This window comes from Pristiophorus japonicus, chromosome 9, assembly GCF_044704955.1.
Source record: "Pristiophorus japonicus isolate sPriJap1 chromosome 9, sPriJap1.hap1, whole genome shotgun sequence".
NCBI classification, from domain to species: domain Eukaryota; kingdom Metazoa; phylum Chordata; class Chondrichthyes; family Pristiophoridae; genus Pristiophorus; species Pristiophorus japonicus.
In genome coordinates, this window is record NC_091985.1 from 221664177 (window position 1) to 221691322 (window position 27146).

General features: G+C 46.2%; 1 protein-coding gene across 1 annotated transcript in view; it reads left to right on the forward strand.

Moving 5' to 3' along the window:
- The window catches only part of LOC139273797 (zinc finger protein 850-like), a 167305-nt gene that overhangs the window by 13827 nt on the left and 126332 nt on the right, over positions 1-27146 (forward strand). The window contains exon 3 of the mRNA XM_070890895.1: positions 291-1301. Coding sequence (XP_070746996.1) covers positions 631-1301 — 671 coding nt within the window. The 5' untranslated portion in view covers positions 291-630. The remainder of the gene's footprint in view (positions 1-290; positions 1302-27146) is intronic.

Here is a 27146-nt window from a genome sequence, read left to right on the forward strand (position 1 = left end):
TGGGGTTTAGGGTCCCAGTGACCAGGAGAGAAAATAATTTCCTTGTTTCTTCTCAGTCTGCGCACTAGGGATATAGAACTGAACCCAGCCAGAGAAGAGGGAGTGAGAAAACTGCAGATGGAGGAAAGAAATGATGGAGGTGGTGCGATGAGTTTGGATTTCAGCACGGGGTGGAGGGAGAGTGTGTGGGATGGTAATTTACAGCTTTGGAGAACAAGAGAGGAAAGAATGTTCCATAGAAACTAGGATTGTCTGTCCTCAGTGCTGACTTTTGTAAACTCCTATTACAGAATATTAGAAAAGGAGGATTTACAGACGGGAAACTCGAACCAATCACAGTCACTCGATTCACCTGTATATCATCGGCCTTTGAATGTGGAAGGAGAAACGGTTGTCTGTTCTGTCTGTGAGAAAAGATATTAAACATTAGTGTGACTGGTAAAGCACCGAGACACACACACCCGAGTGAGAGTGTTCCAGTGCACTGACTGTGGAAAGAGCTTTAACCAGTTACACAGCCTGAAAAAACATCGCACCATTCACAGAGGGGAGAAACCGTTCACATACTGTGTATGTGGACGAAGCTTCAATTGATCATCCAACCTGGAGAGACACAAGGACACCCGCACCATGGAGAAACCGTGGGAATGTGGAGACTGTGGGAAGGGATTCAATTGCCCCTCTGCACTGGAAACTCATCGACGGCATCACAACGGAGAGAGGCCGTTCACCTGCCCAGTGTGTGGGAAGGGATTCACTCAGTCATCCAACCTGCTGGTACACAAGCGAATTCACACTGGGGAGAGGCCATTCACTTGCCCCGTGTGTGGGAAGGGATTCACTCAGTCATCCAACCTGCTGGTACACAAGCGAATTCACACTGGGGAGAGGCCATTCACCTGCTCCATGTGTGAGAAGGGATTCACTTGTTCATCCGAGCTCACTGAACACCAGCGTGTTCACACTGGGGAGAGGCTGTTTACCTGTCCCGTGTGTGGGAAAGGATTCACTCGATCATTTGACCTGTTGACACACCAACACATTCACACTGGGGAGAGGCCATTCATCTGCTCTGAATGTGGGAAGGGTTTCACTCAATCATCCCACCTGCTGACACACCAACGCATTCATACTGGGGAGAGGCCGTTCATCTGCTCTGAGTGTGGGAAGGCTTTCACTCGATCATCTTACCTTCGAGCACACCAGCGAGTTCACACTGGGGAGAGGCCATTCACCTGCTCTGAGTGTGGGAAGGGATTCACTCAGTCATCCAACCTGATGACACACCAGCGAATTCACAAGTGACTGCAGGGGTTGGACTCTGCTGTTATTGTTGCCGTTAATCACATCCAGGACTGAAACATGTTCACTCAGACCGTTGGGGTTTGTTGCCGCTGGTATAATTAATCCCTATAACTGGGCTGGAGTTTAATTTTCTGGATATCATTGAATCATAGAATGGTCACAGCACAGTAGGAGGCCTTTTGGACCATCGAACCCATGTCGGCTCTCTGCAAGAGCACTTCAGCTAGTCATAAGAACATAAGAAATAGGAGCAGGAGTAGTCCACACCACCCCTCGAGTCTGCTCCACCATTCAATAAGATCATGGCTGGTCTGATCATGGACTCAGCTCCACTTCCCTGCCCACTCCCCATAACCCTTTATCGTTTAAGAAACTGTCTATTTCTGTCTTAAATTTATTCAATGTCCCAGCTTCCACATCTCTCTGAGGCAGCGAAGTCCACAGATTTACAACCCTCTGAGAGAAGAAATTTCTCCTCATCTCTGTTTTAATTGGGCGGCCTCTAGTTCTAGTCTCCCGCATCAGTGGAAACATCCTCTCTGCATCCACCTTGTCAAGCCCCCTCATATACGTTTTGATAAGATCACGTCTCATTCTTCTGAATTCCAATGAGTAGAGACCCAACCTACTCAACCTTTCCTCATAAGTCAACCCCCTCATCTCCGGAATCAACCTAGTGAAACTTCTCTGAACTGCCTCCAAAGTACCCACAGGTCCTGCTGTACTGCAGCACTTTGCAATCTTTCTCCATTTAAATAATAACTTGCTCTTTGATTTTTTTCTACCAAAGTGCATGACCTCAGACTTTCCAACATTACACTCCATCTGCCAAATTTTTGCCCACTCACTTAGCCTGTCTATTCCTTTTGCAAATTTTTTGTGTCCTCCTCACACATTGCTTTTCCTCTCATCTTTGTATCATCAGCAAACTTGGCTACATTACACTCAGTCCCTTCTTCCAAGTCGTTAATATAGATTGTAAATAGTCCCACTCCCCATCCTTTCCCCGTGCGCCTGCAAATGTTTTATTTCAGGTACTTATCAATTCCCTTTTTGAAAGCCACGATTGAATCTGCCTCCACCACCCTTTCAGGCCGTGCATTCCAGATCCTAACCACTCGCTGCTTAAAGAAAAGTTTTTTCTCATGTCGCCTTTGGTTCTTTTGCCAATCACCTTGAATCTGTGTCCTCTGGTTCTCGACCCTTCCGCCAATGGGAATATTTTCTCTCTACTCTGTGCAGACCCCTCATGATTTTAGAGCACCTCCATCAAATCTCCTTTCAACCTTCTCTGTTCTAAGAAGAACAACCCCAGCTTCACCAGTCTATCCATGTAACTGAAGTCCCTCATCCCTGGAATCATTCTTGTAACTCTTTTCTGCACCCTCTGTCAAACAACTGTTAAATAAATCAGCTTTGTTTCCTACATACAGTGAGTCGATTCCTTGATTTCTCCAAGAGGAGACTAATTGATGTCCTGTTACCAACTGTTCCGTTTTTGAGCCTTTTCACGGCCTCTGTTTTAGTGATGTTGGTTGAGGGATAAATGTTAGCCAGGACACCGGAGATCTCGCTTTTCTTCGAAATATCGTCATGGAATCTTTAACGCCGACTTGAGAGGTCAGATGGTTCTGATTCTTTTTTTGATTCGTTCACGGGATGTGAGCGTCGCTGGTAAGGCCAGCATTTATTGTCCATCCATAACTGCCCTTGAGAAGATGGGGTGGGGGTGGGGGGGGGCCATCTTCTTGAACTGCTGCAGTGCGAGTGTTTGGGAGGGAGTTCCAGGATTTTGACCCAGCGATAATGAAGGAATGGCTGAGGATACGGATTCTTTTCCCTTCAATCTGTTTCAGCGAATACACTGACACACGAACACTTTTAGTCTTTGTAACATAAGACCTTTATTAGAGATTCTCCGGCCGGGACCTGTGAAGATAAAGGGAACACCCTTGATTTGAGCCTGTTCACCTCTCTCCTGACAAGTCTCCTAACAGTACAAAAGCTCAATATTTATACATTGTTACAGCAGAACATATTTGAGTGGCACTTAGTTTATACAATCATTGGTCGGCTTCCCTCATAGCATACCCAATTGCAGGCTAACAACTCTCCAGAAAGAGTGGGCTCCAGAGTCCTTGTTTACAGTTTCGCTTTACATTGTATTTCCCTATTTTACGGCTGGTTATAGCAGTCTTTTCGTCTGACTCATGCCTGACTTTGCTTTTCGCGTAACTCGTGTTTGTCCACAACTCTGAGTAACCCCTTTTTGTGTCGACACTGCAAATATCGCAGCTTGACATTTCTTTCAGCTATCTTCCCATGATTCTCTTCACCACTTGACACATTCACAACTCCTTCATGCACATTCACATGGCGCTATGCTTCCAAATCAGGACGGTGTGTGACTTGGAAGGAAACGTGGAGGTGGTGGTGTTCCCATGCGCCTGCTGTCCTTGTCCTTCTAGTTGGTAGAGGTCGCGGGTTTGGGAGGTACTGCCGAAGAAGTCTTGGTGAGTTGCTGCAATTTATCTTGTACATGGTAAACACTGCAGCCACGGTACATTGATGATGGGAGGGAGTGGATGTTTAAGGTGGTGGATGGGTGCCAATCAAGCGGGCTGCTTTGTCATGGATGGTGTCGAGCTTCTTGAGTGTCGTCGCAGTTGCATTCATCCAAGCAAGTGGAGAGTATTCCATCACACTCCTGACTTGTGCCTTTAGATGGTGGAAAGGCTCTGGGGAGTCAGGAGGTGAGACACTCACCATAGCATACCCAGCCTCTGACTTGCTCTTGTTGCCACAGTATTTATGTGGCTGTTCCAGTTAAGTTTCTGGTCAATGGTAACCCCAAGGATGTTGATGGTAGGGGATTCAGCTATGGTAATGCCATTGAATGTTATGGGGTGGTGGTTAGACTCTTGCTTGTTGGAGATAGTCATTACCTGGCACTTGTGGCGTGACTGTTACTTGCCACTTATCAGCCCAAGCCTGAATGTTGTCCAGGTCTTGCTGTACGCAGGCATGGACTGCTCCATTATCTGGGGAGTTGCGAATGGAACTGAACACTGTGCAGTCATCAGCAAACATTCCCACTTCTGACCTTATAATGGAAGGAAGGTCATTGATGAAGCAACTGAAGATGGTTGGGCCTAGGACACTGCCCTGAGGAACTCCTGCAGCGATGTCCTGGGGCTGTGATGATTGACCCCCAACCACCACAACCATCTTCCTTTGTGCTAGGTATGACTCCAGCCAGTGTAGAGTTTTCCCCCAGATTCCCATTGACTTCAGTTTTACTACAGCTCCTTGATGCCGCACTCGGTCAAATGCTGCCCTGATGTCGAGGGCAATCACTCTCACTTTGCCTCTGAATTCAGCTCTTTTGACCATGTTTGGACCAAGGCTGTGATGAGGTCTGGAGCCGAGTGGTCCTGGCGGAACCCAAACTGGGTATCGGTGAGCAGGTTATTGGTGAATAAGTGCCGCTTGATACCACTGTTGGTGACAACTTCCATCACTTTGCTAATGATTGAGAATAGACTGATGGGGCGGTAATTGACCAGATTGGATTTGTCCTGCTTTTTGTGGCAGTTTTCCACATTGTCGCATCGATGCCAGTGTTGTAACTACTCGAACAGCTTGGCTAGAGGTGCGGCTAGTTCTGGGGTACAAGTCTTCAGCACAACAGCCGGTGTGTTGTTGGAACCCATAGCCTTTGCTGTATCCAATGCATTCAGCTGTTTCTTGACATCACGTGGAGTGAATCGAATTGGCTGAAGACTGGCTTCCTTAGGAGGAGGCCGATATAGATCATCCTCTCGGCACGTCTGGCTGAAGATGGTTGTAAACAGCAGCCTTTTCTTCTCAGAAGATCAAGATGTAGAACCAGTTTGTGTCAAGATAAGAAATAATAAGGGAAATAAATCACTGGAAGGAGTAGTCTATAGGCCCCCTAACAGTAGCTACACTGCAGGACAGCATATAAATCAACAACACATGGAGGTTTGTAAGAAATACTGCAATAATCATGGGCGATTTTAATCTTTTTGATTGGACAAATCAAATTGGCAAAGGTAGCCTTAAGGAAGAGTTCATAGAGTGTATTCGGGATGTTCTTAGAACAATACGATGTGGAGCCAACCAGGGAGCAGACTATTTTAGATCTGGTAATGTGTAATTAATGATCTCATAGTAAAGGATCCTCTTGGGAAGAGTGATCATAACATGGTATAATTTCAAATTCAGTTTGAGGCTGAGAAACTTGGGTCTCGTACTCGTGCCCTGAACTTAAATAGAGGCAATTACAAAGGAAGGGTAAGATGGTAGATAAGCAGTGACAGACATTTAAGGAGATATTTTATAACTCTCAGCAAAGATATATTCCAGTGAGAAAGAAAGACTCTTAAGAAGAACCAGCCATGGCTAACTAAGTATTTTTTGAGGATGTAACTGGTAGAGTGGACAAGGGAGAACCAGTAGATGTGGTGTATTGGGACTTTCAAAAGGCTTTTGACAAGGTCCCACACAAGAGATTGGTGTGCAAAATTAAAGCACATGGTATTGGTGGTAATATACTGACGTGGATAGAGAACTGGTTGGCAGACAGGAAGCAGAGAGTCGGGATAAACGAGTCCTTTTCAGAATGGCAGGCAGTGACTAGTGGGGTGCCGCAGGGCTCAGTACTGGGACTCCAGCTATTTACAGTATACATTAATGATTTGGATGAGGGAATTGAGTGTAATATCTCCAAGTTTGCAGATGACACTATAGTGGGTGGCGGTGTGAGCTGGGAGGAGGACGCTAAAAGGCTGCAGAGTGACTTGGACAGGTTAGGTGAGTGGGCAAACATGTGGCAGATGCAGTATGTGGATAAATGTGAGGTTATCCACTTTGGTGGCAAAAACATGAAGGCAGAATATTATCTGAATGGCGGCAGATTAGGAAAAGGGGAGGTGCAACGAGACCTGGATGTCATGGTACATCAGTCATTGAAAGTTGGCATGCAGGTACAGCAAGCGCTGAAGAAGGCAAATGGTATGTTCGCCTTCATAGCGAGGGGATTTGAGTATGGGAGCAGGGAGGTCTTACTGCAGTTGTACAGGGCCTTAGTGAGGCCTCACCTGGAATATTGTGTTCAGTTTTGGTCTCCTAATCTGAGGAAGGACGTTCTTGCTATTGAGGGAGTGCAGCGAAGGTTCACCAGACTGATTCCCGGGATAGGTGGACTGACATATGAGGAGAGACTGGATCGACTGGGCCTATATTCACTGGAGTTTAGAAGGATGAGAGGGGATCTCATAGAAACATATAAAAATCTGATGGGACTGGACAGGTTAGATGAAGGAAGAATGTTCCTGATGTTGGGGAAGTCCAGGACCAGGGGACATAGTCTACGGATAAGGGGTAAGCCATTTAGGACTGAGATGAGGAGGAACTTCTTTGCTCAGAGAGTTGTTAACCTGTGGAATTCCCTACCGCAGAGAGTTATTGATTCCAGTTCATTGGATATATTCAAGAGGGTGTTAGATATGGCCCTCATGGCTAAAGGGATCAAGGGGTATGGAGAGAAAGCAGGAAAGGGGTACTCGGGTGAATGATCAGCCATGATCTTATTGAATGTTGGTGCAGGCTCGAAGGGCCGAATGGCCTACTCCTGCACCTATTTTCTATGTTTCTAAGAAATAATGGATGGCATCAAATTGAAAACAAAAGCATACAATGTTGCAAAGATTAGTGGAAGGCCAGAAGATTGGGAACTTTTTAGAAAAGAGCAAAAGACGACTAAAATAGAAAAAAGGGAAAGGAGATAGATTAAGAGTAAACTAGCAAGAAATATAAAAAGAGACAGTTAGAGATTCTATAGGTATATAACAAGGAAGAGAGTAGCTAAGTTAGTAAGCATCAAACGGGTATGCCCATGTTTCTGAGCTGACATGAGTTCCGTTACACTGACCGCAGATAACTTGCCTTCCTGCGGTCACGTTCAGGCATCTTTGCTCGTTACAGGTACAGGTAAACTGGCCTTTACGCACTCGACAGTGCTGACGGGCACACTGCGTCTGCACACAGGTGGCGTTCCCGGGGACCAGGGCTATACACACCCCCACCCTTGTCCTGAGAAGCAAAGTGGGTAGCTTGCATACCGCTCCGTTCTTTCCCTGGGATCCCCTGCACTCAGGATTCATGGAGTCTATTAATTCCACACATCTTCCCGGTATACCCCTTCTATATTCGCCCGTTTGTCCCTCACAGGGTGCGTCCGAGGTATCCGCTGTATATAAATCACGGGGAGTCCACCCAGGGATAGCCACGAACAGGGCCTCTACTGATTGGGCTAGTGGGTAATACACAGTTCGATTACCATGCAATCGGGTATGGGTCTGATAAAATAAGTTATCCTGTAGCCCTTCTAGTTCTGCTAGGATTGCACAAGATAGCACAATTATACCTGCTAGCTTACACATGTTTAAATAATTTTAGACGATACTACACATTAGTTAACAAGATAAGGATAGATCAGAAAACAGCTAAGTCTGCTTGTTCCTTTCTCCTGCCGTGTTCTTGGCGTTTTTCTTCCTGCCCCAAGGATGTGGTTTATTCAGCTATGGAGGAGAGGAAGTCTGGAACAGAAACAAGGGTTAGGACGACCAGTGAGATAGGCTCATTATGAAGTAATAAGTTTACAGTCGTGCAGGTGAATCCAGGCACTTCTCCCTTCAACCTTAGCTGCGGTGGGGGTAGTGAGTAACACCTGAAAGGGCCCGTCCCATCGTGGCTCCAACCCTTTTCGAATCCATTTCTTAATCAGGACATACTTTCCTGGTTGCACGAGAGATGATTCGGGTAACACTGGGAGGTCAAGGTGAGCATCTCGAACCTGGTTGTGGACTATTCTCAGAGCCTGAGTTAGGGCAAGAATGTAGATAGTCATTTCCTCAGTCATGTGGTGAAATTGGACAGTGGAGGGGACATTCTGATTCCATGGGGTCCTAAGGGGCCTACCATAAATGACCTCAGCGGGGGTCAGTCTAGCCTTACTGGTGGGAGTAGTTCGGATCTGGAATAGGGCTATGGGAAGGAGTTTGAGCCAATTGAGTCCGATTGATGCTACCAGTTTTGCAAGCTTGGTTTTAAGAGTTTGATTAGCACATTCAATTAGTCCCGCAGCTTGGGGTCGGTAGGCACAATGCAGCTGCTGGTTAATGCGCACCTGGGAACAGAATTCTTTGTTAACTTGGCCAATAAAGTGAGGGCCATTATCGGAACTCAGTCGAGCTGGGATACCATATCTGGGAACAATTTCCCTCATTAACACCTTAACAACAGTTTGAGCCTTATTGTCCAGGGTGGATAGGCTTCGATCCATTTACTAAACACATCTACTATTACTAACACATATTTGTAACACTGAACTCTTTGCAACTCAATGTAGTCTAACTGCAAGGTCTCAAAGGGACCTTCTGGTAGGGGCGTCTTACCCCAATCACAGGGGACTCCCTTCCCTGGATTATGCTGTTGGCAAACAAGGCAGCGACTACTGATGTTCTGGGCTAGCATCTGGAGTCTAGGGTGCCACCAAGTGGCCAAAAGCGTGTCACTTGTTGTCCTTGCTCCACAATGAGTAGCAAAGTGCATACATTCAATAACCCATAAGGCCAACTCGTCAGACATGCAAGTCTGTTCCACGGGAGTGGTCCAGAGTTTAGAGACATTGTCATAAGTACATCCATAATCTTTCCACAACAGTTTATCTTTTTCAGGAGCGTCCTCCTGAGCTTTAATGACATCTTGGATGGTTGGCATTGGTTTTTCCGAGGCTAACTTATCCTTCGCAGGATTTTTAGTTTGACTCATCATTCTAGGCACCACCATTTGTTGTCCGCAAGAGGCCTGTTTAGCCTCTCTGTCAGCACAGCGGTTTCCTATATCAACCGGAGACTATCCGGTAGTGTGGGCGGTACACTTGACAATGGCAATACGCTTGGGGAGCATGAGGGCTTGCAACAAATCAGATACTAGTTGCCTATGGGATATCTCATTCTCCTGTGAGGTTAGGAATCCCCTATTTTTCCATAATTGTCCGAAATCATGGGCTACCCCAAAGGCATACCTAGAGTCGGTATAGATATTGACTTTGAGGTCTTTGGCCAAGATACAGGCTCGGGTGAAGGCGAATAGTTCAGCTTGTTGGGCAGAATAGGCGGCTTCAAAAGTGGCAGATTCCAAGACTTGATTCTCCTGGTTTACTATGGCGTATCCTGAGATTCGTGCACCTTCTGCATTAATAGAAGAACTTCCGTCAACATACATAATACAGTCTGGGTCTTCCATTGGTACGTCAACTAAATCTTCCCTGACCGATGAGGCCTCTTGAATTAAAGATAAACAGTCATGACTGGGTTCTTCCTCATCTTGGGGTGGCTCAGTAAGAAAACAGGCCGGATTAATGGCAGTACAGTGCCGAAAGGTCAGCTTAGGATTATTTAGTAAGTAGATCTCATATCTGCTTTGCCTCGCCATGGTAAGGTGTTGAGTCTGCAGTTGGCCCAGGAGGGCAGCTACGGAGTGAGAGGTGTACACAACAATATCCTGCTGGAGGGTAATGTTGGCAGCGGATTGAAGGTTATTGTAGATGGCGGTTAATATTTGAGTACAAACAGGGTGCCCCAAGGCAACAGGGTCTATTTTGGAAGAGTAGTAGGCAACAGGCCTATGCTTATCCCCGTGTTTCTGAGTTAAGACAGCAGTAGCACAGTCTTTCAGGATTGTACAATACAGTTGAAAGGGCCGGTCATAGAGGGGCCGGCCCAAAGCCGGAGCTTGCAACAGGGCTGTCTTTAGTTCCTTAAAGGCTTGGACATCTGTGGCTTCTTTTTCAAAGCTGCCTTCCTTAGTTGTATACGGTGTGAGGTGCTTGGTCATCAGGGCAACGTTAGGGATCCAGGATCTACAGTAATTGATCATCCCCAACCACTGCCGCATCGGTTTAGCCGTGCTAGGGACTGGAAACCGGCAGATGGGTTCAACTCGGCTAGCCTCCAAGGCCCGGTGGGTGCCTGATAAGATGATCCCAAGAAATTTGACTTGAGACTGGCCAATTTTGACCTTTGATGCGGAAACTATGTATCCCAGGGAGGACAAGTAATTCAGTAACTGATTAGCATCCTCCCGATTACTTAGTTCATCTGCGCTGGCTACCAGTAAATCATCCACATACTGAATTAAAGTGGATTCCTTAGTCAGCGTGAGGGACTGTAACTGTTTCTGCAGGCACCTTGAGAATAAGGTCGGGGAGTGGATGAACCCTTGGGGAAGTCTAGTCCATGTATATTGCTGTCCCTGGTAAGTGAAGGCGAACAGGTACTGACTTGCCTGGGCTAGCGGCAAGGCGAAGAAGGCATGTTGGAGGTCTATTATTGCGAAGATCTTGGCATTTTCTGGGATTAACGACAGTATCTGTGCTGGGTTGGGAACCAGAGCGTGTAGGGGCCGGACAATAGCATTGATGGCTCGAAGGTCTTGGACCAAGCGGAATTGATTTACCTTGCCTGGCTTAGGAACTGTCAGTATTGGTGATTTACACGGGGACTGACATTGAACAAAAATCCCCTGTTCCACTAATCCCTTGATCAATCGGTGGATACTCGGTATTGCTTGTGGTTTCAGTGGGTACTGGCGAATGGAGGGCCAGTCCACATTATCCTTTACGAGGATCTTAATCGGATCACTTGGAGTATAGCCCACTTGGGAGGGGTCCTCTGCCCATATGTGAGGATCCACGTAATCGGATATATTGGTACCGGTATGGTGGCATAGTACCGTCAGGACCTCCTCGGGATCCATGTGAAATTGGACCGTCCGGCCATGTCCCACAATCTGCAAATCCAGGCTGGTAGGGTCAGCCTCGTCTATAGCTTGGCGCACCATAGTCCCTAAATCTTTAGCGTGGTGGGAGGTAATACTTCGCGAGTGATGTGGGGTGCCACCGTCGGGGGCTGTCGCCACAAATTCTTATTCATTTCCACAAAATCCGCCTTCCCCTCTGGTCCAGACACTCTGGCTCTTAGGAGGATTTCCCACTCGCCTCCCACATGGTCCCGATAGAAATTCTGAAGATCCTGATTCTTTCCACTAGGATCATAGGCCAGGGTCACATGATAGGGCGCTTGGGGCAAATCCAGGGACCACCATTGAGGGGTCCGGGTAGTATAGCACTGCCGTTTAAAGGTTCCTTGCTTTACAACGATTCCATCATCCCTGCATTCCAGATGCAACTGAAATTTACAGAGGAGGTCCCTAGCCATCAGATTACAGTCCAATTTGGTGGTGATAACAAACCGATGTTCCACAGATTCTTCCCTGTAATTTACTTTGACTGGTTCTGATACCGGGAATGTTGAGACTTGTCCCAGGAACCCTGACAGTCCCTGTGTCTCAGTGGAGGCGGGGAGTTTAAGCTTTGATTGTACAGAGGACATGGAAGCTCCTGTATCTATTACAAAGTGTTGCCACTCATTTTGAATCTTTAGCGATATCATTGGTTCCTCATCTGAGGAAGGTCCTCGTACAGTCAAGCTGCGTGGTCAGTATTGATGTTCAGGTCTTAACGGGGCAAAGGGGTCTTCCTGCGAGAAGGTCGTATAAGATCCCCGTCCTCTTCCTCTTTGCCCCCTTCCTCGTCCTCCTTTCCCTCCACCATCCCGATGAGAGGGGCATTCCCTGCTCCAATGTCCCTCCTGTCCACAGTTAAAGCATCGTCCACTCCTTTCCCAGCCCCTACTACTCCCCATACCCATTCGGGGGCCGTAAGGGGGTCCATAGTTTGCGGGGCCGTTGGGGTGTTGGGTATACCCATATCCTTGGTTATCCACCCATCCCTTTACACAGTACTGTGGTTCCATTTGATATCCCCTTGGATCGGGTTTTGGTCCTCCCTGTGAAGGCTCTTCCTTTCTTGTCACATATTCGGTCTTGACCCGGGTTGGGGGTGCACCTCCCCCTTCTCCCCCTTTCTTCTCTTGCCAATAATATTTTACCGCTCTTTCCATTTGGGCCCTACTTTTATCTGCCCAATTCATATTATTGGTCCGGATAGCGTGAGTAATCGAATGGGGTAGGCATTGAAGTAGAATAGCGCAGAATTGAGGTGAATTATTACCCTGCCCTGAAGGCATTATCTCCTGATTGGCCTCCGTATATTTCAATAAATCTTTCCATGAATTCGTCGGCAGTTTCTTCTCGTTTGGGTTTAGTTTCTAATACTGCGGCCATACTGATGGGCTTCTGAAGGGTCTTGCTGAGAGCATTAAAGATAGTGTTTAGGTGTTCCTGGGCATTATTAGGGTGAGCAGTCACTAATGCATCATGGGTGGCTCGCCCCAAATTTTCTAAGAACCGGTCGTGTTCAGTCGGGCTCAGGGTCTGCTGCACGTAGGACCACAAGTCTCTTGATTCCGCATTATAAACTGCAATGGTGAGTCGGAGGTGATCTATAAACTTGACAGGTTCTCTCTTTCGATCTGGTATGGTAGCCAGGATAGCCTTAATCTAATTCGGTTTCCATGGCATATATACATCTATGGTGGGGTGGTTCGCAACCTGATTTGAATCGGGATTTGGCATGGGTCGAACTGGGAACTGCCTAGTTCCTGCCCTAGTTTTCTGGACAGAAGTATTATTTCCTGAGGCCATTTCCCTATCCGAAGAGCACTCCGAGCCTGTAGAACTAGTGCTGGAGCTTCGGCTATGACGAGTGAGTCGTCGCCGATGGCCCCGAGGTTCAGACTGAGCAGGGCTGGTGAGAGCGCCCGCGTCGCCTCTCTGGACTAGGGGTCCGAACGGTTGAGCCCCGCTTTGTAGTTTGAGATCTGGTTCTACCGGCTACAGGGTCGGTGAACTGAGGAGTGGAGTCACCATCTGGAGAATCGGGGTCCGTCTGGGTTTGTTGGTTCGGTGGTGTAGGGTTACGATTATCATTACCTTCTGCCGCCGGAGTGTAGGGTGGGGGTTGACGGGAAGGAGGCTGTGACAAAGGGTCAGAGGTTGCAGGAGGCGCCGTTGGGCGCGGCTGTGTCCATTCATCAATTTCATCATCAGCCTCGGTCAACGCAAAGCCAACCATTCGACTACGTAGTCTATCGGTACCCTTCTCAGAGGTCCCAGGGGAACTCTTAGTACGTTTCTCGTGTGCGCACTCTTTCTTTAAGACGTCTACAGTTTTAACATGTTCTCCTTCTGTCAAGGAGAATCCTAGTTTAGTGGCGTTTTCCTGCCAGCTTGACAGAAGGGACTCATCTTTCAGCTTTTGACAGTACTGTCTCCATTTGGCTATTAAATCCTTATCCCTTTTCCCCCGTCCCTTCTTCCAAATTATTCCCTGCGCTTGTTTTACTACTTCCAAGCTTTTGGTACCCCCTAGTGGCCATTGATCATCTCCTAGTAATTTATTCAAAGTTCCAGATAACAGTCTAAATTGTTCAGCTTTTTCAGGGAATTCTTCACATATCTTTTGGAGCGGGCTACCCGCATCCGTAGTTTTATCTAAATGATTATCCTCACGTCGCCCCGCGTAGGATCGAGGTCCTAATTAGTTCCAATTGCCCTCGCGGTGGAATAAGTTATCTTATCCAGAGCTTAGGCGGACCAAGTGATATACGAGATCGACGCCGTACCTGGCATAAGTACAATTTCAAATTTACACACTCCCACGTTGCCCCGTGGCTTAGTTTTCCCTAATTCCCTGTCCTCCGCGTCACCGCGCGGTCCCCCTATTCGCGTCACCCCGCGATAATCCTTACTTAATTTGTTCTAGATTCCAGATTTAAATCCAATCTGTGCCTAGACGGGCCAAGTGATATACAAGGTCGACATCACACCTGACTTGGACACTTATTTCCTAAGTTTAGAAAGTATTCGCCAGATTGACCTGGATCTCGTTCAGACGCTACCTGAGAACCAGCGAGTGGCCAAACTCCCCTTAGACTTATGAAACCGGAGGAAACTGCAGTGGTATTTAAAATATACTCACTCCAGTGGCCACTTTCCTCCCGTCTCGTCCGAGGTTAGTTCGGCTCTTAGTTCGCAAGTTTTCGGCAGTCGTCCATTGAGATCCCACTTCTGACACCAAATGAGGATACGGATTCTTTTCCCTTCAATCTGTTTCAGCGAATACACTGACACAAGAACACTTTTAGTCTTTGTAACATAAGACCTTTATTCGAGATTCTCCGGCTGGGACCTGTTAAGATAAAGGGAACACCCTCGATTTGAGCCTGTTCACCTCTCTCCTGACAAGTCTCGTAACAGTACAAAAGCTCAATATTTATACATTGTTATAACAGACCATATTTAAGTGGCACTTAGTTTATACAATCATTGGTCGGCTTCCCTCATAGCATACCCAATTGCAGGCTAACAACTCTCCAGATAGGGCGGGCTCCAGGGTCCTTGTTTAAAGTTTCGCTTTGCATTGTATTTCCCTATTTTACGGCTGGTTATAGCAGTCTTTTCGTCTGACTCATGCCTGACTTTGCTTTTCGCGTAACTCGTGTTTGACCACAACTCTGAGTAACCCCTTTTTGTGTCGACACTGCAAATATCGCAGCTTGACATTTCTTTCAGCTATCTTCCCATGATTCTCTTCACCACTTGACACATTCACAACTCCTTCATGCACATTCACATGGCGATATGCTTCCAAATCAGGACGGTGTGTGACTTGGAAGGAAACGTGGAGGTGGTGGTGTTCCCATGCGCCTGCTGTCCTTGTCCTTCTAGTTGGTAGAGGTCGCGGGTTTGGGAGGTACTGCCGAAGAAGTCTTGGTGAGTTGCTGCAATTTATCTTGTACATGGTAAACACTGCAGCCACGGTACATTGATGATGGGAGGGAGTGGATGTTTAAGGTGGTGGATGGGTGCCAATCAAGCGGGCTGCTTTGTCATGGATGGTGTCGAGCTTCTTGAGTGTCGTCGCAGTTGCATTCATCCAAGCAAGTGGAGAGTATTCCATCACACTCCTGACTTGTGCCTTGTAGATGGTGGAAAGGCTCTGGGGAGTCAGGAGGTGAGACACTCACCATAGCATACCCAACCTCTGACTTGCTCTTGTTGCCACAGTATTTATGTGGCTGTTCCAGTTAAGTTTCTGGTCAATGGTAACCCCAAGGATGTTGATGGTAGGGGATTCAGCTATGGTAATGCCATTGAATGTTATGGGGTGGTGGTTAGACTCTTGCTTGTTGGAGATAGTCATTACCTGGCACTTGTGGCGTGACTGTTACTTGCCACTTATCAGCCCAAGCCTGAATGTTGTCCAGGTCTTGCTGTACGCAGGCATGGACTGCTCCATTATCTGGGGAGTTGCGAATGGAACTGAACACTGTGCAGTCATCAGCAAACATTCCCACTTCTGACCTTATAATGGAAGGAAGGTCATTGATGAAGCAACTGAAGATGGTTGGGCCTAGGACACTGCCCTGAGGAACCCCTGCAGCGATGTCCTGGGGCTGTGATGATTGACCCCCAACCACCACAACCATCTTCCTTTGTGCTAGGTATGACTCCAGCCAGTGTAGAGTTTTCCCCCAGATTCCCATTGACTTCAGTTTTACTACAGCTCCTTGATGCCGCACTCGGTCAAATGCTGCCCTGATGTCGAGGGCAATCACTCTCACTTTGCCTCTGAATTCAGCTCTTTTGACCATGTTTGGACCAAGGCTGTGATGAGGTCTGGAGCCGAGTGGTCCTGGCGGAACCCAAACTGGGTATCGGTGAGCAGGTTATTGGTGAATAAGTGCCGCTTGATACCACTGTTGGTGACAACTTCCATCACTTTGCTAATGATTGAGAATAGACTGATGGGGCGGTAATTGACCAGATTGGATTTGTCCTGCTTTTTGTGGCAGTTTTCCACATTGTCGCATCGATGCCAGTGTTGTAACTACTCGAATAGCTTGGCTAGAGGTGCGGCTAGTTCTGGGGTACAAGTCTTCAGCACAACAGCCGGTGTGTTGTTGGAACCCATAGCCTTTGCTGTATCCAATGCATTCAGCTGTTTCTTGACATCACGTGGAGTGAATCGAATTGGCTGAAGACTGGCTTCCTTAGGAGGAGGCCGATATAGATCATCCTCTCGGCACGTCTGGCTGAAGATGGTTGTAAACAGCAGCCTTTTCTTCTCAGAAGATCAAGATGTAGAACCAGTTTGTGTCAAGATAAGAAATAATAAGGGAAATAAATCACTGGAAGGAGTAGTCTATAGGCCCCCTAACAGTAGCTACACTGCAGGACAGCATATAAATCAACAACACATGGAGGTTTGTAAGAAATACTGCAATAATCATGGGCGATTTTAATCTTTTTGATTGGACAAATCAAATTGGCAAAGGTAGCCTTAAGGAAGAGTTCATAGAGTGTATTCGGGATGTTCTTAGAACAATACGATGTGGAGTCAACCAGGGAGCAGACTATTTTAGATCTGGTAATGTGTAATTAATGATCTCATAGTAAAGGATCCTCTTGGGAAGGGTGATCATAACATGGTATAATTTCAAATTCAGTTTGAGGCTGAGAAACTTGGGTCTCGTACTCGTGCCCTGAACTTAAATAGAGGCAATTACAAAGGAAGGGTAAGATGGTAGATAAGCAGTGACAGACATTTAAGGAGATATTTTATAACTCTCAGCAAAGATATATTCCAGTGAGAAAGAAAGACTCTTAAGAAGAACCAGCCATGGCTAACTAAGTATTTTTTGAGGATGTAACTGGTAGAGTGGACAAGGGAGAACCAGTAGATGTGGTGTATTGGGACTTTCAAAAGGCTTTTGACAAGGTCCCACACAAGAGATTGGTGTGCAAAATTAAAGCACATGGTATTGGTGGTAATATACTGACGTGGATAGAGAACTGGTTGGCAGACAGGAAGCAGAGAGTCGGGATAAACGAGTCCTTTTCAGAATGGCAGGCAGTGACTAGTGGGGTGCCGCAGGGCTCAGTACTGGGACTCCAGCTATTTACAGTATACATTAATGATTTGGATGAGGGAATTGAGTGTAATATCTCCAAGTTTGCAGATGACACTATAGTGGGTGGCGGTGTGAGCTGGGAGGAGGACGCTAAAAGGCTGCAGAGTGACTTGGACAGGTTAGGTGAACATGTGGCAGATGCAGTATGTGGATAAATGTGAGGTTATCCACTTTGGTGGCAAAAACATGAAGGCAGAATATTATCTGAATGGCGGCAGATTAGGAAAAGGGGAGGTGCAACGAGACCTGGATGTCATGGTACATCAGTCATTGAAAGTTGGCATGCAGGTACAGCAAGCGCTGAAGAAGGCAAATGGTATGTTCGCCTTCATAGCGAGGGGATTTGAGTATGGGAGCAGGGAGGTCTTACTGTAGTTGTACAGGGCCTTAGTGAGGCCTCACCTGGAATATTGTGTTCAGTTTTGGTCTCCTAATCTGAGGAAGGACGTTCTTGCTATTGAGGGAGTGCAGCGAAGGTTCACCAGACTGATTCCCGGGATAGGTGGACTGACATATGAGGAGAGACTGGATCGACTGGGCCTATATTCACTGGAGTTTAGAAGGATGAGAGGGGATCTCATAGAAACATATAAAAATCTGATGGGACTGGACAGGTTAGATGAAGGAAGAATGTTCCTGATGTTGGGGAAGTCCAGGACCAGGGGACATAGTCTACGGATAAGGGGTAAGCCATTTAGGACTGAGATGAGGAGGAACTTCTTTACTCAGAGAGTTGTTAACCTGTGGAATTCCCTACCGCAGAGAGTTATTGATTCCAGTTCATTGGATATATTCAAGAGGGTGTTAGATATGGCCCTCATGGCTAAAGGGATCAAGGGGTATGGAGAGAAAGCAGGAAAGGGGTACTCAGGTGAATGATCAGCCATGATCTTATTGAATGTTGGTGCAGGCTCGAAGGGCCGAATGGCCTACTCCTGCACCTATTTTCTATGTTTCTAAGAAATAATGGATGGCATCAAATTGAAAACAAAAGCATACAATGTTGCAAAGATTAGTGGAAGGCCAGAAGATTGGGAACTTTTTAGAAAAGAGCAAAAGACGACTAAAATAGAAAAAAGGGAAAGGAGATAGATTAAGAGTAAACTAGCAAGAAATATAAAAAGAGACAGTTAGAGATTCTATAGGTATATAACAAGGAAGAGAGTAGCTAAATTGGTCCCTTAGAGGATGAGACTGGGGAATTAATAATGGAAAACGAAAGTGGCAGAGAATTTGAACAAATATTTTGTATCGGTCTTCACTGTAGAAGACACTAAAAGCATCCCAATAATTGATAATCAAGGGGCTATGGGGAGGGGACAAGGTGGACAAGTCCCCTGGACCTAATGGCCTGCATCCTATGGTATTAAAAGAAGTGGCTACAGAGATGGCGGCTACATTGGTTGCAATCTGCCAAAAATCCCTGGATCCTGGATTTTTGATTGGAAAACAGCAAATGTAATTCCCCTATTTAAGAAAGGAGGGAGACAGAAAGCAGGAAACTGTTAGCCTAACAACAGTCATTGGGAAAATGCTGGAGTCCATTATTGATGAAGTAGCAGCAGGACATTTAGAAGATCATGGTACAGTCAAGCAGAGTCAGCATGGTTTTATGAAAGGGAAATCATGCTTGACAAATTTATTGGTGTTCTTTGAGGATGTAATGAGCAGGATGGATAAAGGGGAACCAGTCGGTGTCATGTATTTGGATTTCTAGAATGCATCCAATAAGGTGCCACATAAAAGGTTACTCCGCAAGATAAGAGCTCACGGAATTGGGAGTAATATATTGGCATGGATAGAGGATTGGCTAACTAACAGAAAATAGAATTGGGAAAAATTGGGTCATTTTCAGGTTGGCAAACTAACTAGTGGGGTGCCACAGGGATCAGTGCTGGGAACTCAACTATTTACAATGTATATTAATGACTTGGATGAAGGGACCGAGAGTAATGTAGCTTAATTTGCTGATAATACAAAGAGAGGTAGAAAAGCAATTTGTGAGGAGGACGCAAAGAATCTACAAAGGGATATAGACAAGCTAAGTGAATGAGCAAATATTTTGGAGATGGAGTATAATGTGGGAAAATGTGAGGTTATCCACTTTGGTATGAAAAATATAAAATCAAATTATTATTTACATGGGGAAAGATTAGAAAATGCTGCAGTACAGAGGGATCTGCGGGTCCTTGTACATAAAACACAAAAAGTTAGCAAGCAGATACAGCAAGTAATTAAGAAGGCAAATGGAATGTTGGCCTCTTTTGCAAGGGGGATGGAGTATAAAAGTAGGGAAGACCTGCTACAACTGTACAGGGGAAGAAAGGTTGAGCAGTTTGAGCCTATATTCATTGGAGTTTAGAAGAATGAGAGGTGATCTTATTGAAACGTATAAGATTCTGAGGGGGCTTGACAGGGTCGATGCAGAGAGGATGTTTCCCCTGGTTGGGGAATCTAACACTAGGGGGCATAGTTTCAGAATAAGGTTGCCTATTTAAACTGGAGATGAGGAATTTCTTCTCTGAGGATCTTGAATCTTTGGAATTCTCTACCCCAGAGAGCTGTGGAGGCTGGGTCATTGAATTTATTTAAGGTGGGTATAGACAGACTTTTGAACGTTAAGGGAGTCGAGGGTTATAGGGAGCGGGCAGAGAAGTGGAGTTGAGGCCAAGATCAGATCAGCCATGGCTCAAGGGGCTAAATGGCCTACTCCATCTCCTATTTCTTATGTTCTTATGGGGTCTCGGTTGAACGTCTCATGTGAAAGACAGTACCTCTGACAGTGCAGCTCTGACAGATAGCAATATATCTATCCTATATTCATAAGTCAACCCCACACTGACACGCAGTACCTGAGAGTGACGGGCAGGGTCTATCCTATACTCCCCTGCTTATCGCACACTCGATGATTAACCCCACTGTTCAAACTACAATCGGCTGAGCGCCTGCACCTGCTTTTAATGGATGTTTAGAGTTTCAGCCGGACCAATAAAGTACTTTGCAATGGTTTTAGTTGAACATAAACATGGTGCTGAGGTGCCACTGTCGAATTTAAAATAGTTTCTGCTGAATGATTGTCACTTGTTGCAGGACTTGCTTTCAGCCAGGAGATGGCACCAACCTCTAATAGTTTGGAGTGTGCGGATTGTGTCCACACATCCAGACCACCGTGAGTCTGGTGCTCCCTGGGGAGCTGGTCAAGCACGGGGTGACCAAGTACTCCAGCTCCAAGTAAATCTCCACAATTTACTGACACAAAAACGCAGAAAATACAACGGCTTTTTTAAGAGCCACCAACAACCTCTCTGATGGAGCCGCCAGTTTAATGCATTGAATTGGTCAGTTTATTCATTCCAGCTAACGTCTTTCCAGGTGTGGTGCCAGAGTACTGCTAATGTGGTACCCTTTGTTTAAGAAGGGAGAAAGGGATAGACCGAGTAATTACAGGCCAGTCAGCCTGACCTCGGTGATGGGAATATTATTGGAAAAAATTCTGAAGGACAGGATAAACCTTCATTTAGAAAGACACAGATTAATCAAGGGCAGCCAGCACGGATTTGTAAATGGAAGGTCGTGTCTGGCTAACTTGATTGAATTTTTGAGGAGGTAACGAGGGTTGATGAGGATAGTGTGTTTGATGTGTAAATGGATTTTAGCAAGACTTTTGATAAGGTCCCACATGGCAGAATGGTCACGAAAGTAAAAGCCCATGGGATCCAGGGAAAAGTGGCAAATTGGATACAAAATTGACTAAAAGGCAGGAAACAGAGGGTAATGGTTGATGGCTGTTTTTGTGACTGAAAGGATGTTTCCAGTGGGGTTCCACAGGGCTCAGTACGAGGTCCCTTGCTTTTTGTGGTATACATCAATGATCTAGACTTGAATATAGGTGGTATGATTAAGAAGTTTGCAGATGATACTGAACTCTGCTATGTGGTTGATAATGAAGAAGAAAGCTGTAGACTGCAGGAAGATATCAACCAACTGGTCAGGTGGGCAGAACAGTGGCAAATGGAATTTCATCCAAAGAAGTGTGAGGTAATGCATTTGGGGAAGGCCAACAAGGAAAGGGAATATGCATTAAATGGTAGGTCACTGAGAAATGTAGAGGAACAAAGGGACCTGGGAGGGCATGTCCACAGATCCCTGAAGGTAGCAGGCCATGTAGATAAGGTGGTTAAGAAGGCATACAAAATGCTTGCATTTCTTAGAGCCATAGAATACAAGAGCCGGGGGGGGGGGTTATGCTTGAACGGTATAAAATACTAGTTAGGCCACAGCTAGAGTACTGCATGCAGTTCTGGTCAGCACATTACAGGAAGGATGTGATTGCACTGGAGAGGGTACAGAGGAGATTTATGAGGATGTTGCCAGGAGTGGAGAACCTTAGCAAGAGGACAGATTGGATAGGCTGCGTTTGTTTTCCTTGTAACAAAGGAGACTGAAGGGAGACCTCATTGAGGTATATAAAATTATGAGGGGCCTTGCTATAGTGAATAGAAAGGGTCCATTTCCCTTAGCAGAGGGGCCAACAACCAGGGGCATAAATTTAAAGTAATTGGTAGAAGGTTTAGAGATGATTTGAGGGGAGATGTCTCCACCCAGACGGTGTTGGGGATCTGGAGCTCACTGCCTGAAAGGGTGGCAGAGGCAGAAACCCTCACCATGTTTTTAAAAAGTACTTGGATGTGTACTTGAAGTGCTGTAACCTGCGGACCTAGAGCTGGGAAGTGGGATTCGGCTGGATATCCTCCTGTTGGCTGGCAAGGACATGGCCTCTTTCCGTGCTGTAAATTTCCATGATTCAATGTTTGTCAATCTGGTGAGAAAATGATCAGAAAAATAGTCAAACTGTCCCATTTTAATGTCTGTCGCTGTCGAATTTGTTGTGAAATAAAGTGAGCACGGGCTTGTGACCCGCTCAATTCACTCTTACTCTGCTCTCGCACTCATTCAGAATTTCTACGCCACCCGGTGTACCCTTACCCACCCTGCTCAGGGCTAAGGATCATTTAATTCCGTTTCTCTCTGTGGAGCCAGTCTCTCCAATATTGAATTGCTGCTGTGAATATCCCGCTTACTGCCAGCACGTTCCATGCAATGTAACAATCCAGAGTGAGCTTATTGCACAGACCAGGATGGGCTCTGTTTTAAGGATCCTTGATTCTGTTTTCAGGAAACCCGGCTCCTGTTCAGCATCAGGGTCCCTCTATTCCCGGTAATCTGTTCCTGTCATGGGCACTCGTTTCAGCTCAATCTCCATCAGTTTGGTAAGAATGGGCCTTATTCCGCCCACTAGAGACAATATGACAGAGAACAGAAAAGGAACGAATAATGTAACATGTTTTTGTGTTAGCACTAGGAATGTGATGGGAAATTGTGAATAACAGAATGCAAGGTGAGAGATTTTTCAGCAAAATACTGCGGATGCTGGAATCTGAAATAAAAACAGAGATTTTTAATCTTTGTCTAAAAATGACATGCACATTTATCTCTTCCCCACATTGATTGTCTACAAACACATTATCACACTGAAAGATACAGAATGAATCTCAGACTTGCAACCCATCCCAGTGACTGACAGATACAGAATTAATTTCATACACACTTATCATATCAGAGAATGACAGATTCAGAATGATACTCAATATACCACACAGTACCAGTGACAGACAGAAAAGGAATGAAAGCTACGCTCACATACTGTAACAGAGACTGAGATTATGAATGATTCCCCCACTTCAATACATCACCAGAGACGGATTGATACAGCACTATTCCCACACGCACACACAGTACTAGAGACAGACAGATACACAACGAATGTAGCAGAGACCACACTGCAAGGCGTGAATATAGTGCGCAGCTTGGAGGAAGAACATCTAACTTGGTTTCTCATCTGGAAGGAGTGTTTGGGGCCCTGGATAATGGTCTGGGAAATGGTGAATGGGGAGATGATGTTTCCTCTGTACTTGGAATGACCTTTCTGACGGCAGGGCATGTGTGGGTGGCAACCGCTAATCTGATTGGTTTTCTGAAATATCCAATCAGAGATACAGATCAATGCAAATTGATATCATTCTTAATCAGCCAATCACAATCATTGCCTTCACCCATCCCTCATTAGCAAAGGGCTGCCGAATTAATCCGAGCCTGATATGCAGTGTCCTATACACACCTGTCAATCCCACACTGACACACAATACCATAGAGTGAGTGGCATTGTCTGTCCTATACACACCTGTCAATCCCACACTGACACACAGTACCAGAGAGTGAGTGGCAGCGTCTGTCCTAGACACACCTGTCAATCCCACACTGGCACACAGTACCAGAGAGTGACAGATACAGTATTTATCATTTTTCACCGGCCAATCTGACAGTGACACAATAGAGAGTAACAGAGTCAGCGTCTATCCTATGCTATTTTGTCCATCCCACACTGACACTATACCAGTGAGTGATAGATACAGTATCTATCCTACACTGACCAGTAATCCCACACTGGCACACTGTACCAGAGTGACAGATACAGTATATATCCTACACTCACCAGTAATCTTACACTGACACATTGTACCAGAGAGTGACAGATACAGTATGTATCCTACACTCACCAGTAATCTCACACTGACACGCTGTACTAGAGAGTGACAGATACAGTATCTATCCTACACTGACCAGTGAATCCCACTGACACACTACCAGAGTGACAGAGGCACTGACTATCCCACGCTCAGTGACTAACCCACTGTTCACACTAGAATCGGGTGAGCGCGTCCACCTGCTTTTAATGGATGTTTAGACTATTCAGTGGTTTAGGCTGAACATAAGCATGGTTCTGAGCTATCTCTGTCGAATTTAAAATGGTTTCTGAATGATTGTCACTTGTTGCAGGACGCACTTTCAGCCAGGAGATGGCACCAACCTCTAATAGTTTAGAGTGTGCAGATTGTGTCCACACATCCAGACCACCGTGAGTCTGGTGCTGCCCGGGGAGCTGGTCAAGCACGGGGTGACCAAGTACTCCAGCTCCGTAAATCTCCACAATGTACTGACAAAAAAACACACAAAACAGAACGGCTCTTTTAAGAGCCACCCACAGTCTCTCTGATGGAGCCGCCAGTTTAATGAACTCATTTCATCAGTTTAATCATTCCTGCTAACGTCCTTTCAATCTGGTGAGAAAATTATCAGAAAAATAGTCAAACTGCCCCATTTTAATGTCTCTCTGTCGAATTTAATATAAATATAAGGTTTCAATTTTTTAATTTGACGTCTATTTTAAAGTAGTTCAATTGAGTCCGATAATTCTTATAATTCTGAATCTATTCCCCACCCCAATATATCCCCGCTCCTGATCCCAGGTCGCTGTTCGCTCTGTGAGGCGGTGGGTGGCTCTTCGAGGAGCCTTTGTGTTGTGCTGGGTAGAAAGGGTCGAGTTGTTCAGCCTCAGAATCCATAGAGAGTGCGGGCGGCCCTGCCATTTCAGAGCGTAGACCACATCCATGGCAGTGACTGTCTTGCGCTTGGCGTGCTCAGTGTAGGTGACCACATCCCTGATCACATTCTCCAGGAAAACCTTCAGCACCCCGCGGGTCTCCTCGTAGATCAGGCCCGAGATCCGCTGACACTGCCACGGCGAGCCAGGCGGCGGATGGCGGGTTTGGTGATGCCCTGGATGTTATCACGGTGCACTTTACGGTGGCATTTGGCTCCACCGTTTCCCAGTCCTTTGCCTCCTTTATGTCTTCCAGACATGATGATTCTTCACAGGAACATAAACTGAATGATAAACTCTCGCCATCCAGATGTGTTTATGAAGCCAGCCCGGACCTGGTTGAGGAAGGCAGAGTGTGTGAGAGGCGAGGAGGAACCAGAATCAGAGTGACAGGCTGAGCAGAGACAGTGGCCTCTGAGCTTCCAGAACCGCCTCCAGGCTTCACACTCCAGCATTGAAATACTTGTCTGCTCCTCCCCTACCCCCTCTCCCCAACCAGTGTTTAAGCCAACGGGAAGGGCCCAGGCGAGCACCCCTCCCCCAGCGGCTGCTGTTTCCTCTGTGCTGGGCTGATAATCGTTGAACACATCAGGGAGAGGAGTTATTCCGGGCCCGAGTAAGGGAGTAAACAGCAGCTCTTCGCATTGGGACTGTGTCCGCAGATGGGCTTTGTGTCGGGGTATCGGGGGCTGTTTGTAAGAGGCAGAGTGGAGCAGGAAGTAGTTCAGGAACATGGGGTGAGTGGGGGAAGGGAGCGGAGATATCCCGGGCTGTGTGTATCCAGTGTAAGGTAACAGAGAAAGTTAATCACCGCACTCTTTCAAATCATTGCTGCTTTCTTTCACCAAATCTGTAGTGAATGTTCCTGATTCAGTCCCAATCTCAGTGTCTGTTGTTCTTGAACATTAAACAGTGGAAACACAGCCTGACAGTGAGGATGTGAGGAGTGTCACAAAGTGCATCTATTGCAGGCACCAGGACAGAAGTGTGAAAATGTACATTTCAAATTTGGTAATTTTGTTTCGGTGCGTTGAGTTCTCCAGAACCATGTTGAAGGTGATCGAGAGATACATTGTCGCTCCCTCAGATACATCAGGATCCGGGCTCTGTGACATTCTGTTGCCTGCACAGGCACTTAACTCGGTTCCAATAGACTAAGAACAATTATTGTACAGCCCAGGTACCTATGGTTATAATCCAGAAAGCGATTCAGAATTTTACAGGTAGTCCTGTGGGAATGGAAGATATAAACAGCGACTGAATCAATCGGGTGATCCCATTCATGGACCAGTGCTGGGTTTGGGTTGTGTCTGGATGCTGATAACTTACTATAGAACCGTCCTACACACCTGGTGTGGAAAATCTGAGTGCCGCTGTACTGCAGTGAGGTCCGACAAGGACACTGTTTGTATCACGGTTTCCTCTCTCCAGATACGTTACTTTATTATAAACATATACATTCATTACAACTTTATTTTATATTCTCCCCATCAGCTGTCCATATCATAACTAATATTGTCCTGGTATTATTATTCTCAAAGCAAAATACTTCAACGAGCCAGAATAAATGTGATATTTCTTCCACCCGGAACACAAGGAAAAGTGCAAGCAGCTCCTTCTCACACACAGAAGTATATTATCACTCACAGAGCGCAGAGACACAGAACTGGCCTCAATCCTATTATCACAGGCAGCAGAAGCTGTCAGCCCAACAGTGATCCAAAGTGGCTAAGTTACATTGTGAATCTTCCATCCACATGGAGCAGTAGGATCAGAGAATACTGCGTACAGTTTTGGTTTCCATATTTACGAAAGGATATACTTGCTTTGGAGGCAGTTCAGAGAAGGTTCACTAGATTGATTCCAGAGATGAGGGTTTGACTTATGAGGAAAGGTTGAGAAGGTTGGGCCTCTACTCATTGGAATTCAGACGAATGAGAGGTGATCTCATCGAAACGTATAAGATTATGAGGGGGCTTGACAAGGTGGATGCAGAGAGGATGTTTCCACTGATAGGGGAGACTAGAACTAGGGGGCATAATTTTAGAATAAGGGGCCGCCATTAAAAACTGAGATGAGGAATTTCTTCTCTCACAGGGTTGTAAATCTGTGGAATTTGCTGCCTCAGAGAGCTATGGAAGCTGGGACATTGAATAAATTTAAGACAGAGATAGACAGCTTCTTAACCGATAACGGAATAAGGGGTTATTGGGAGCAGGCAGGGAAGTGGACCTGAGTCCATGATCAGATCAGCCATGATCGTATTAAATGGTGAAGCAGGCTCGAGGGGCCATATGGCCTACTCCTGCTCCTAT